This window comes from Biomphalaria glabrata, chromosome 5, assembly GCF_947242115.1.
Source record: "Biomphalaria glabrata chromosome 5, xgBioGlab47.1, whole genome shotgun sequence".
NCBI classification, from domain to species: domain Eukaryota; kingdom Metazoa; phylum Mollusca; class Gastropoda; family Planorbidae; genus Biomphalaria; species Biomphalaria glabrata.
Window position 1 is genome coordinate 24295933 of NC_074715.1, and position 13918 is coordinate 24309850.

Sequence of the window (13918 nt, forward strand, 5' to 3'; positions counted from 1 at the left end):
CTGAGTCAATCAATTGATTATGAAATTAGAAGGTTTTATAGTTATTTCATATGTTTAGTAGACAACCTAATTCTCTACACAAGGTTTATCTCCCCTCAAATAGTATTGTCCTTAATTAAAACGAAATTAATTAAATATGAGTAATTAATAAAATAATTAGTCCATTTTTCGATTGATTTATGTTTTGTTAAGGGCATGACTAATTTAGCAAAGTTTCGTCTTGATCTGAGAAAGGGAAGTTGGAGAAATAACGTATTCGAGATTCCACCCAGACAGACAGACAGAGTGAGTTGAAATAAAATGTGTAAAATATTTTTAAAAAACCTAACAAAAAGTGTACAATAGTCCATCTTGTACAACGGAAAAACTACAACCAAGGTACAACTAAGATACAACCAAGATACAAGTAAAACAGAAAATAAAAAGCCACATCCACACTGAACCATCAATCTTCAACCACTTTCCAGTCTTCTGAGACAGACCTGCTGGCACACTCTGGAAGAAACTCACTTGTTAGGCTGTCGTGTTATGTACTGTTTAAGTATGCAAATTTATGCAAGAATGTGTCTGTACTTGTAGACATTTAATAGAACTTTCAGTCTTAGAAGGCGTTTTATTAGAGTAACATTAAAAAGTAATGGACAAAACTTAGCAGCCTATGTTAAAATCAGTTAGTTCTATCTATGAACCATTACAGATCAAAAACTTCACTATGTAATACATTGAAAACATTTTCTACATCTACAGGTTGTATTTTTTTTCTTTCCCTTAGTCTGCTGGACCATTGGGGCACCATGCAAGATTTGTCGACCGTCTTTCTTCATTCCTATCTGTCTTTTGCCTTAGTTAAAACATCTTTCAATGGCAGGCCCGTCCATTCTTTTATGTTGTCTTCCAATCGCTTTCTCTGTCTGCCTCTTCTTCTTTTTCCTGGTACTGTTTCCTGAAGGAAGTTCTTTGCGAGCCATGAAGACCTTGTAATATGGCCATAGATTTTTAGCTTGCCTTTTTTCTTTTCCGATAGTTAGCAGTTGACCATGGGGTTCAATGGCTGCAGTAATCCTGTCTCTAATCTCTCTTGGTTTGGGATGCGCTGTTTCTTCACTTACTTTTAATCCTATAAGTAATCCTAATCCAGAGAGTTACGTTTGACTTGGTCTAACGCTTCAACCTGAGAACGAAAATAAAAGATTAAAATATACAAATGATTAGTGCCACATTTTTTATTTTAATAAATTTGGACATCTTATCTTATCTTATATGATACAGACATTACTTCAAAAAAAAAAAAGATGATTATGTCGTATGCGTCATGCATTTAGTCATGCATATTAATCAATGACCTAAGTTCTGCCAAGTCACTGGTTTTCCTGGCTAGCTCAGGCAACCCATTCCATGCTCTAATAGCGCTAGGGAAGACATATAGAAGATCATCACAGCTAAGTCACAGCTTTTAATTCTATGATCTAGATAGCAGACAAAATATCACAAGAAAATGAACATTGTGTGTGCGTGTGGAACGACTGGAAGACTACACAAATCAAGGGATACTTTTTTTTATTGGTCCTTTTTATCCAAAGTATGAAGTCCATATTTAGATCTAAATGTTGAGAGCTACAAGCTGTATATTTAATGTAGGCCATATCTGTGAAACAAAAAAATGATTCAACTGCTTCTCTAACTACAGCAAATCTACAACAGTTCGTTCCGAGGAGGAGAGGAAAATGTGTGGTTGTTGTACTAAAAACCTTTTAATGTCTCTCTACTCCACCCCCACTCTCTCTCTGTCTCTCTTATCTCATTCTGGCTCTCTCTGGCTCTTGTGTGTCAGGGCCAGAGTCTATTTCTCAATGTATTGAATGAACAGTTTCACTTCACTACTCACCCCCCCCCCCACTTGACTTATCTCCATGTCATTCTCAAGAGTGAAAGTAAGAACAACAACAAAAAGCCGACCACGCACCTTCGCGCTAATTAAGTGCACACATCATCAGCCCCATCCAATGTAAACAAACCCATAACCATTCATTTACACAACATTCCTAGTCCCCCGGGGGGGGGGGGGGGAGCACAATGTTGGGATCTTTAAGCTCTAGAGAATTAATACTGTCAAGTATTTCTTGTGGTTCCTTAATTTTGAAAGCATGTGAACACAGATAACGTATAATGTCTTGAGGAAGTAAGTTATCTCTGTCTGCTTTTTCTTCCTCTCTCTCTCTCTCTCTCTCTCTCTCTCTCTCTCTTTCTCTCTCTCTCTCCACCTGAACATAAAATGTTAGTCTAAGTTCCCAGATATTAAAAGTGTTGCTTTGTTTGTTGCCATAAAAAAAAGGCATGTCCCCGTTTTCTCCATTAGTCATCAAGGTATCGTGTGTCATTAAACAGAAATATGTGCAGTCAACATGCTGACCTGTTCTTGGACATTTCTTATTTCTATTGACTCTACACTGTACAAGTAGAGCAGGCCTGTCGTAACTAAATCATCAAGCCATTCCATTATATTCACTCACACTTGATCTTCCACTGCACATAAAATGCTCTGTAGTGAAATAGTGAATATGGTAAATTAAATATCAAGTAGTAAGTGCACATCTAAAATTATGCGTAAAAAAGAGGGGAGAAGGAGTTTGTTTAATATTTTATTATAATGAGTCATATTTTTTTTTGCATTGATTCACAATTAGTTACCTTTTTAAATGTATCAAACAGGATTATTGACAACGAAACTGCCAGCTTAGTTTGCATTATTTTAATGTGAGAATCAAACTATCAAGCCAGATAACTTACTGCTTTCTATTCGATTCTCAACTCTGAAAACTTTAGTCTAGACCTCACTCCCAAGGTACCTAACCATTGCTAGTCTAGACCTCACTCCCAAGGTACCTAACCATTGCTAGTCTAGACCTCACTCCCAAGGTACCTAATCATTTCTAGTCTAGACCTCACTCCCAAGGTACCTAATCATTGCTAGTCTAGACCTCACTCCCAAGGTACCTAACCATTGCTAGTCTAGACCTCACTCCCAAGGTACCTAACCATTGCTAGTCTAGACCTCACTCCCAAGGTACCTAACCATTGCTAGTCTAGACCTCACTCCCAAGGTACCTAACCATTGCTAGTCTAGACCTCACTCCCAAGGTACCTAACCATTGCTAGTCTAGACCTCACTCCCAAGGTACCTAACCATTGCTAGTCTAGACCTCACTCCCAAGGTACCTAACCATTGCTAGTCTAGACCTCACTCCCAAGATTCCTAACCACTGCTAGTCTAGACCTCACTCCCAAGGTACCTAACCATTGCTATTCTAGACCTCACTCCCAAGGTACCTAACCATTGCTAGTCTAGACTTCACTCCCAAGGTACCTAACCATTGCTAGTCTAGACCTCACTCCCAAGGTACCTAACCATTGCTAGTCTAGACCTCACTCCCAAGGTACCTAACCATTGCTAGTCTAGACCTCACTCCCAAGGTACCTAACCATTGCTAGTCTAGACCTCACTCCCAAGGTACCTAACCATTGCTAGTCTAGACCTCACTCCCAAGGTACCTAACCATTGCTAGTCTAGACCTCACTCCCAAGGTACCTAACCATTGCTAGTTGGATTTTAATCCAGACCTCGTACCAGGAATAGACTGAGAGCTGGTAGAGACCATCAAGACCATTTGTATCCACTTAGCCAAAGAAACGAACAAATATCTCAAGGACACTTATTCTCTGTTTTCTAAATCCAGAATATTTGTCTATACTTTTTTTTCTTTATAGTTTTTTTTTTTACTGAGTAATAGATCGAGATTACAATAGCGGGTTACAGGCTAGCCATTAATTCATTCCCTAAACAAATATGAACTAATACATCTTTACTTTTTCTGCAGTTACTAAACAAATTTGAAATACTACATTATTATACATGAAAAGGACTAAGATACCTGTGTGTCGCTGCATGAACTCTTTATATTATATATGTTCTATTTATGTGTTTCTTATGTATTATCTTTGTATGAGAAAAGAGTCCTTGTAATCACAACAAATTTCCATAAGGATCAATAAAGCAGCCTTAGTCTTATTACTTTCTTCTGCAATCCCCCAACAAATAAGAACTAATACATTATTACTTTCTTCTGCATTCCCTCATCAAATAAGAACTAATACATTATTACTTTCTTCTGCATTCCCGCAACAAATAAGAACTAATACATTATTACTTTCAGTATGTTCTTCTGCATTCCCTCCACATCTATGAATACGACTATTTCGAAAACGACACGGTGTACATCAATAAACAATTCATTGGAGAGATCAGCGCTGAGAATGAAGTGGGAAGTATTGTCTCCTACAGGTGATGACACATAGTCTGTACAACAGTGTACATTATACATAGACATATAGTCTGTAGTGTACAACAGTGTACAGTATACATAGACACATCGTCTGTAGTGTACAACAGTTTACAATATACATAGATACATAGTCTGTAGTGTACAACAGTGTACAGTATACATAGACACATCGTCTGTAGTGTACAACAGTTTACAATATACATAGACACATAGTTTGCAGTGTACAACAGTTTACAGTATACATAGATACATAGTCTGTAGTGTACAACAGTTTACAGTATACATAGACACATAGTCTGTAGTGTACAACAGTTTACAGTATACATAGACACATAGTTTGTAATGTACAACAGTTTACAGTATACATAGACACATAGTTTGTAGTGTACAACAGTGTACAGTATACATAGACACATCGTCTGTAGTGTACAACAGTTTACAGTATACATAGACACATAGTCTGTAGTGTATAATCTTGTACAGCATACATAAACATAGAAACATAGACTATTCTTCAGTATATATTGACATATACACATGAGCAAGAGTTTCTTACCCAATAACGGATAGTAGATTTCTTTTTGTTAGCGGTTTATTTTAAATCATAAATTCATAATTGATGTTTTTACACAATTAAGTAACAATTAGATACATTTTAAATGAGTCTTTTTTTAGTTGAAATAATTCAGAAAACACGTCAAGTGGCAAAAGTAAAGGAAAAGGGTTAACATGTGGCCTAAAGTAGGTTTAATGAATGTTTAAATCAAATGAGTAGGCCTATACTACAGAAAAAAGAGGGTTGACACATTTCTTAGATTTGGTTTTGGATATTTTAACCAAATTGGCAAATGACATGGTTAACAATATCCTATATAAAATTAATGAATGTTTCTATTAAGTTGGAAAAAATCCAGAGAACTAGTTAACTTATTAGATAATTGCTTGAACTGTTAACTAGTTTATTCATTTATTTATTTGTCTCTTTGTTAAAACGAAGAAAACTTGAATCTATACATCTATCTATTTAATCTATCTATTTAATCTATCTATTTAATCTATCTATTTAATCTATTTCCTTCTATTTCTGTCTTGCAGAAATTATGTTGTGCTAGATCTCAAGGTAACGGACCCCACCAATGCTAACCTCAAGGTCGACCAGTACCTGACAGATTATCATGGTTTCAACATCACATACTTAATGCTACCTATGAAGGCTACATTGCCAGCTCTGTGTAGCTTACATCACTGCTCATACCTAGGAAATTGTTTGGTCACTTCAGACTACAGGTAGAACACAAAAGGTGTTGTTTGTGCTTACCTTAGACCAGTGCTGCCCAACCTAATTCGGTCTGCGGCTATTTTCATTTCCGACATGACACGGCCTCCAAAATAACGAAAAAAAAAAAACAAGAACAAATGAAATCGACTTGGAGTCACTTTTATTAGAAATCCGAGGATCTAGTTCGTATTTTTAGTAATGGAATGCTTGCAGTTGATCTGAAACCATAGACTTATAGAATATATACATGTACATTTGAATAGATTGATTACCTAGATCTTTCTAGATTATGTATATATCATATTTCTAATATAAAAATTGCAAAATAATAATTATGAGACGAGAGTACTCTTATTTTGTATAGTTCCATGGTACAATTACTAGATCTAGATCTAAAAATTAAATGATATATTACATAGGTTAGGGTTGAAAAAAAGACCCTTTGCTTCTTATAACTACTTTACAGCGTAAAGCCTTGTTTAAACTTTTTTAAAAATTTCACGACATTTTGTAGTTTTAAAAAATCTCCATGTCCAGTCTAGATTGTCGTCCGTGAATTGATGACGTAATATTGATTTCGTCCATTTAATCACTGTAAAGTTAGTTCACACAAATCTGTGCTTGTAAACATTGAAATCCTCCTTAGCGTTTGTTTTCGGAGATTTAGAAAAGTTTCTGCAGGCAACTGCGTAGAAATTATTTGTCTGCAGGGATCTCTGGCTTTAAATGTCAATCAGTTCCAGTTGCAGATCTGTCGTGGCAATTGAAACATAGGCCGCAAATGGATTTTCGAAAAGACATATTTCATTCTGATGACAATCCAGAAATCTTTCACTGAAAATATCCTTCAATAGCCTCAGAAGTTGGATCATTTTTTTCGTTTGGGGAAAGACATATTTAGCTGCTTATAATTTTGTAGAGCGGTCCATGTTGGGAAGTGACACCTCCGGCTGAATGGTCAGTTGCGGTTTTGTTTGGAAAGTCTTTATGTCAGCATAGACATGGGAAGAGAAATAACTTGTGAGGCCGCATGAAATAGCCAAATCCAACAACTATGCGGCGGCGTTCAGTTAAGACACTTGCTTTGATTGCTGTCTTAAAAATTCACATTTCATGTATCAAATAAAAAAAAACTTTCAAAAGGTCCAGATTGAAAAAGTTGCCAGATATTTTGTTGGTGAATAAGCAATCCTCAGTTCTAATCATGATATCGGAGTTTTAATATATTTTCTAGTTTTCGCGATCTATATGTGATGGACGGACAGACAGACCACATAAAACTAATAGAGGTTTTTCCCCATTTGGGGGCCGCTAAAAACCCTTAATACCTTAAGTAATTTAATAGTACTTTATGTTCATTGGGTTATCACTGAGGAAGGGACTAGGGAACCTTTAGAAAACTCATCGTCTGCTAGCAGTGACGTAAAATGCTTTCCTCATGCTGAGTTGATGGTATTGATCCACATTGTTTCTGGCCTTCCTAACCCAGTGAATTCAATAGAATCACTGACATATATGCTCGACTGAATGACACTTTCGCTCCAGTTATTATTCACCTCAAATACGTAACAGCATTTAGGCCTATGTTATATATATATATATATATAGATAGACAGATAGATAGATATAGATAGATAGATATAGATATATATACATGTATATATCTATCTATCTATCTATCTATCTAAATATTTATATATATATATATAATTATATATATCTCTATCTATCTATCTATCTATCTATCTATCTATCTATCTATCTATCTATCTATCTATCTATCTATCTATCTATCTATCTATCTATCTATCTATGGGAGACGAACGTATGCCAAAGGCAGTCTTTTTTGGTGAGCTAAAAGGTGGTCGACGTAACAGAGGCGCCCCACGGAAATGCTTCAAAGACCAGCTTAGGCGTCAACTTTCCTTGGCTGACATAGAGGAGAGAACCTGGTTGAATGCGGCCACAGAACGAGACAGCTGGAGGTCACTCACGAAGGCCGCGGGATACACATTTGAGACCAAAAGAAAATCTGCTGCCTAGGACAAACGCAGACGGCGAAGGGAAAATCTAAATCGACCACCTGCGGACAATGGTTATGCTTGCCCTGGATGTGGCAAAATATGTAGGTCACAGCTGGGACTGCGCAGCTTCGGGAAATACTGCATTCCTCACAAATCTTCGGACTCGAAGACTAGCCTTATTATTATTATTTTATTATATATATATATCATGCTATAACTTAGGTACAACGAAAATAATCTTATATTTACTTGTTCTGACTAACCCTCGACTTCAATGCATGGAGTCTTGAGCACGTACTTTACGACCAACAGTCACAAGTTAAAATTGACATTTCCTTTTTTATCCAAAAGACAAAAAGAGCTCTATAAACACGCGTTTTTGTGTGTGTCTGAGTGTGTTTCTTCCCGGGACTAAAATGATTGAGCGTGCAAGGGCTGCTATAGTTAAGGATTTGATCAAGATCATTTGATCTACATTGTGTATATCCCTTTTTTTTCCATAAGGGTTACTAAAGTTCTCAGGTCGAATGGGTTGTGAGCCGGGGGTTGGGGGGGGGGGGGCTTATAATTCGGCTTGTTGTATCTTGTGCATTATGTCACAAATTAGAGTTATTTCACTTGTCAGGGTGTTTATGGGTCCATGGCGGTAGTACGTTATAAAGTACATGAAGATAGTTCATTATTTATGTAATAGTAGGCTAGTAGAGACTAACAAACACTTTCTTGTCTGTTTAAATGCTCTTTATTCGTGTTAGATCGTCCATATATATAGGTCTAAATTCAATAATCCCCCTATCTGTTAATTAGCACATTCTTTCGACATGCCAGCAATGTGGGTTATTGGGTTACAATCACAGGACGTGCCTGACAAAACAATCACATTTACTATCACAATTTATAGTTCACGCTTTGTTCTTGTAATAGTCCGTGTCCTCCATAGCATTGAACTCTTATATCTAGATTGTAGATTTTGGATCACAAATCTGATCGAATCAAGTTTCTAGTTTTAAAAATCTTTTACATGTATCCTTTGTTTCAGCAAATTTCATTGTGACTGCTTCCAGGGTTTTTGGGGTTCGCAATGTCACAGAGGACCACACTGTGACCCAGATTCTGGAATCAATTCCTGCTTAAATGGGGGTCAATGTCGGTAAGTTAATAAAACGTTGAATTAAGTAGATGAAACTCAAATAATTTTATGGTCAGTATGTCACCTAGCCATGGCCTACGATTGACCTATCAGTGACCTATGAATGACCTATCAGTGACCTATGATTGACCTGTCATGAATAACCTATAAGTGTCCTATGAAAAGCTATCATTGACCTGCCATGAATGACCTATAAGTGACCTATCAGTGACTTATCAGTGACCTATGATTGACCTATCATGAATAACCTATAAGTGTCCTATGACTAATCTATCACTGACCTATCAGTGACCTATGATTGACCTGTCATGAATAACCTGTAAGTGTCCTATGAAAAGCTATGATTGACCTGCCATGAATGACCTATAAGTGACCTATCAGTGACCTATGATTGACCTGTCATGAATAACCTATCAGTGCCCTATGACTAATCTATCACTGACCTATCAGTGACCTATCAGTTCTTGCTTCATACACTTGTTCCACTGATACTTTTATTCCTTTTGGATGAAGACTCGTTCAGGTTGGCATTTAGTATTAATACCAAGGCATTCATAGATGTAGTAACAATGTCAAGGCTAAACAGAGACATTTAAGTATTCTAGACTATTTATATTAATACTTCAAGGTCATTCTTCGCTTCCGGAAGTAAATAGTGCATGCTGCCAACCCCTTTTTGTATGTGTTTATAACCACAGCTGGTATTCAATGCACTCAGATGATCCAATTGCTATATCTGCTTGTAACAAGTACGAGACTTTATTTCAGTGCACGACACGATAGGATTTCACATATTTCACTCACAGCCATCTTGCCATTTTTATGTACTTCCGGTCAAGAATACATCTCACCGATCTTATTTCACACCAGTTACACATAGAGATGTAGGATCAGCCCACCAATGTACAAGATCAGTACATTTAGTACACAGTAACATAATATTGTTTCTCATATATTTGTTGTTGTTTTTTTTTTCAATGAAAAATCATTTCCATTCAATAATACTAACTATAAATTAGCAATAAGGTTTATGATATTCCTTCGCTAAAGTTAAATGACAGTTTTAATAACAACATTCAGGTGCACAATGTCTTGCGCTGAAAAAAAAGAGCCTTCTATATAATTATCAGTTAGTGCTTTTGACTGTTCCTTGTTGAATTATATGATTCAGTATTTTTAGTAACTACTAGAGACTACATTGACGTGAGTAGGCTAATCATTTTATCAACCAACTTGATGTAATCGTACAACTTCAAGGCAACAATGAAGTAACTACACAAGAAACCTGCATATACTTATACATCTAACAAAACTACTTCTGAAATAAATCTATTAAAGCTAATGCTAATTACGAATACAAGCTTTCATCTTTCTGATGAAAAATATAAACTTATGCCAACTATCAGAAGATGTTTTTGTTTGATTCGCCACAAAGTTGCCTTTGTCCATTTTCATGTCAGCGAGTTACAGAAGGCCCGGAAGTCTCGTCTTTTTGTTTCCAGATTTTAGGATCATCATTAAAAGAAAAAAGCTCTGATATTAATTTTTCTCGATAGTAAAACTTCATTGGGAAAAATTGATAGTCTTTTTACTGTTAAGGTTTCCGCGCAGTGTTGATTCTTGGAAATATATCTAGTGTAGATCTACGTCTGACTGGAAGTAATGCTGAACTCGAACTACTTCAATAACACCGACGAAAGGCGGAATCAATCAAAATATGTAGTCGACGATGATGTTGTTCTACAAATATATTTAATAATCAAGAAGGGAATCGTCTGATGTCAGCTATGTCCGTAAATCCGTATATCTATTGTACTGCTCTACACAATGCATCTTCCTTTGTAGCGTCACTTAGAGCGTTCTTATTTTTTAACCAACTTTACGTCATCGTCGCTAAGTAAAACTTTACCCAATTCCCGAAACAAATAACGAATTCCTAATCATGTCCTAACATTACACAACTTATTTCAACCCACTCTGTCTATCTGGTAACGTTATTTTTCCCAAACCCTATCTTGGATCAACTTGAAATTTTACATAATTATTTCTTGTACAATTATTTCTTGTACAAGACAAAACAAGGATCAATAACAATTAAACAAAAACAATTATATAATTAACTATTGGTAATTAATTATTTTGTTTGGTATCAAACAAGGGAAAGAAATCGTACATGACAAATGTGGTGGTATAAGTTGAATTAGTCCCCTTGAGAAGGCTTGAATGAATATTGGTAGCGTTGACAAAGGTAACCTCTCCCCCCCCCCCCTTTTCCCTTTTCCAAAAAGTATTTTGTTTTTCTTTTAATGGAAAGTTCTATACAGTAAGAGACAAGAAATTACCTGACCTATATTTCATCATGGAGTGGTAAAGTGTTTGGCTCCCGGGTTTGAATCCTGGTGAAGACTGGGATTCTTAATTTTAATATCTTTATGGTGCCTCTGAGTCCACCCAGCTCTAAGGGTACATGACATTAGTTGTGGAAAAGTAAAGGCGGTTGATGACGCGTGACACCTTCGTTAACATGGGCCACAGAACCAGATGACGTTTACATCAGCGCAATGTCTGAAAGGGGAACTTTTCTTCTAAAAAAAAATTTATTTCATCATGCTATTATTGCATTAATTAGACCAACTGAAGAAAATAATTTAAAATGTTAATCTATTCTTGCATGTTAACTGGAGACTTAAAAACTCTTCTTAGTCTTGTTTTTTTTTCTGGCTGACTCCGGCAACCTGTTGCATACTCTAATGTTTCTTTATGTTCGAGTGCACAGGGGCCAAACAGAGAACGTTTTTTTTTTCTCTCATATTGGTAAACGTGTTATACTCCTTTTCATATATCTTTCTATTTAGAATTGTGGTCTCTAAATTAGAATCTCTATGCTTGCGCATTGTTGAACTAGCTGTTTAGAAATGTATGGCTGTTTATATTACGATAGTTGTTTAGATGTCTAGCTGTTTTGACTTGTATGGCTGCTTTGACATGTATGACTGTTTATATTAAGACACGTGTCTTGAATTGGGCTGCAATATTAAGATAGCTGTTTTAATATGTATCGCTGTTTATTAAAGAATGGCCTTTTTTTACATGCGTGATTGTTTTATTAAAATAGCTGCTTTGACTGTTCATGCTAGAGTCTTTCTTACTAACCTTTTACAAACCAATTAGGAAATAACTAACTTTAAAAAAAAATATATCCCTTCAAAGTTAGAGATATGAAGCTTCTAAATTTCTAGAAATCTGAACATGATTTCTGTCATTGACAAAACTAATATTTCATGTTAGATAATCACGTGACAGTACGCCATGATTGTCGTCTGGATTTAATCTGATGAAGTGATACAATCAGAGCGCCCCCCAGTGAGAATCACTACACTAATGGAGTAGAACAATGAAGTTGTGTACAAGATATTGGAGATTGTTTTCTCTAATCCTTTGTTTTCTCCAATCGATCATAAACCAGAAACAACCAAGCTCCGCCTTACCTCACAAATATTTTGTTTCTAGCTTGTGTTCTTTTTTTTTTTTTAATTTTTATGTTACATTTTTTTTTTTTAATTTTGCCACTTGCTCAATCAGAAAAACAATTGTATGTAATACACCCAACCATTACTGTAAAACTATTGCTGATTTGTAGGATTTCGCTGAACTAAATGTCGTCCTGAGCTCTGTCTACACAAGAATAAGGTTGATACTTTTAGACTTGCAGTTCTGAGCTTCAGTTATCATCCTTTGTCTCAAAGTGAATGGTTTAAAGTTTAAACGTATTGAGATGGAGACGTGTGATGGTACACTGGAGATTGTGTAGAGACACACTTTAGGTGACTGCTAGTGAACACACAATTATGACGACATCAATCCAAAACCAGACTGTATGGTAGATATAAACACAGAGTTAAGGCTAGGCATTCATAGAGGTAACCTCGTCTATTATAGTGACTGAGACTAGACCGTTCCCGTTCTAAATTAAACAGTTATTGTTGATTGACTTTATTGTGGACTGTCTTGATCTGAATGTCTGTGGCCACGAACTCACAAGTAATACTACGCGTACATCAACACTCAGCCTGTCTTCTGATCAGTCAAACTATACCGACCCAGACTAGACATCTTCTCTGCATTGGCCACCCCGCTTGAACAATCAACGGGTCTTAGCACAGTGAAGGGTCAGCTCGATGTCAACAAACTTCAAGTCAACGGCCATGTCAGAGTTCGACAAAACTGATTGCCTGATCACTAAAGAAGTAAGTGTATCGACGCCTAATTTACTGATCATGAACTATATTGAGGCATGATCGCCGTCTTTACCTGATTCAAAAAATACCGAGAATCGAGAAGCTACTGTTTATCTTCGTGAACAGAACCACTGAGGCACCCCGGAGCGCACATTAATTGCCTTAGAATGACAGCATTGCCCGCTGTCAGCGCTCCTGATCTACAATTAACCAGAAAGTTCGATTAACTCAGTCACTTTGAAAGCCTACGACCTACAGGCCGATGATTTGTGTCTCATATAGCCTCTGACAACCAGTCCTACTCCTGACCTAATCGTTTGGTTCAGATAGAGCCCGGAGGTACTGTTACCACTAGCAGGAGAAGGGGGAGGAGCGAGCAACTTGCGATTAAAAACCAGTAAGCTTTGTGCAGGAGGGGCTCGTTAGTTTGGGTTGGCTACCCACCGGGGAGAAGGAAAACTCTGAATCCAAACCTAAGCTGCCTTGCGGATGTACCCAAACATGGGAAAGGCTTCTGGAGACAACCCTGGGGCCAAATCAGGAGCTGGTGACTCTTATGCATTTTGCGGCACACAATGCTAAACCCTGGCAGAACCTGCGACGCTACTGACACTAAACTGTGTTGGATATTTGCCATTCATTTCGACACATCACCTGCGTGGCGACATCGTTCCAAGCATAACTAGTGCCCAGGCATTCAGCTTGTTTCATCTCTGACTATTGCCTACATATTACCTCCCCATGTTGTGTCTGGTAGGTGCTAGACAAAGTAGGAAGTTTCAAAATGGAAATCTTTAGGTTACTTCAAATTATTTGAGATCAAATATAAGACTCTAGATGTACTAATTGTGTACATACGTTTAGCCTCGATGCTTGTACTTGAAGTT

The 13918-nt window shown here is 36.8% G+C and overlaps 1 protein-coding gene across 3 annotated transcripts in view; it reads left to right on the forward strand.

Annotated features, from left to right (window-relative positions):
- The window catches only part of LOC106063426 (uncharacterized), a 93551-nt gene that overhangs the window by 43708 nt on the left and 35925 nt on the right, over positions 1-13918 (forward strand). For all 3 annotated transcript variants that reach the window (XM_056029544.1, XM_056029545.1, XM_056029546.1), the window contains 3 exons: positions 4212-4339; positions 5436-5627; positions 8683-8793. In XM_056029544.1, the coding sequence (XP_055885519.1) occupies positions 4212-4339; positions 5436-5627; positions 8683-8793 (431 nt within the window). The remainder of the gene's footprint in view (positions 1-4211; positions 4340-5435; positions 5628-8682; positions 8794-13918) is intronic.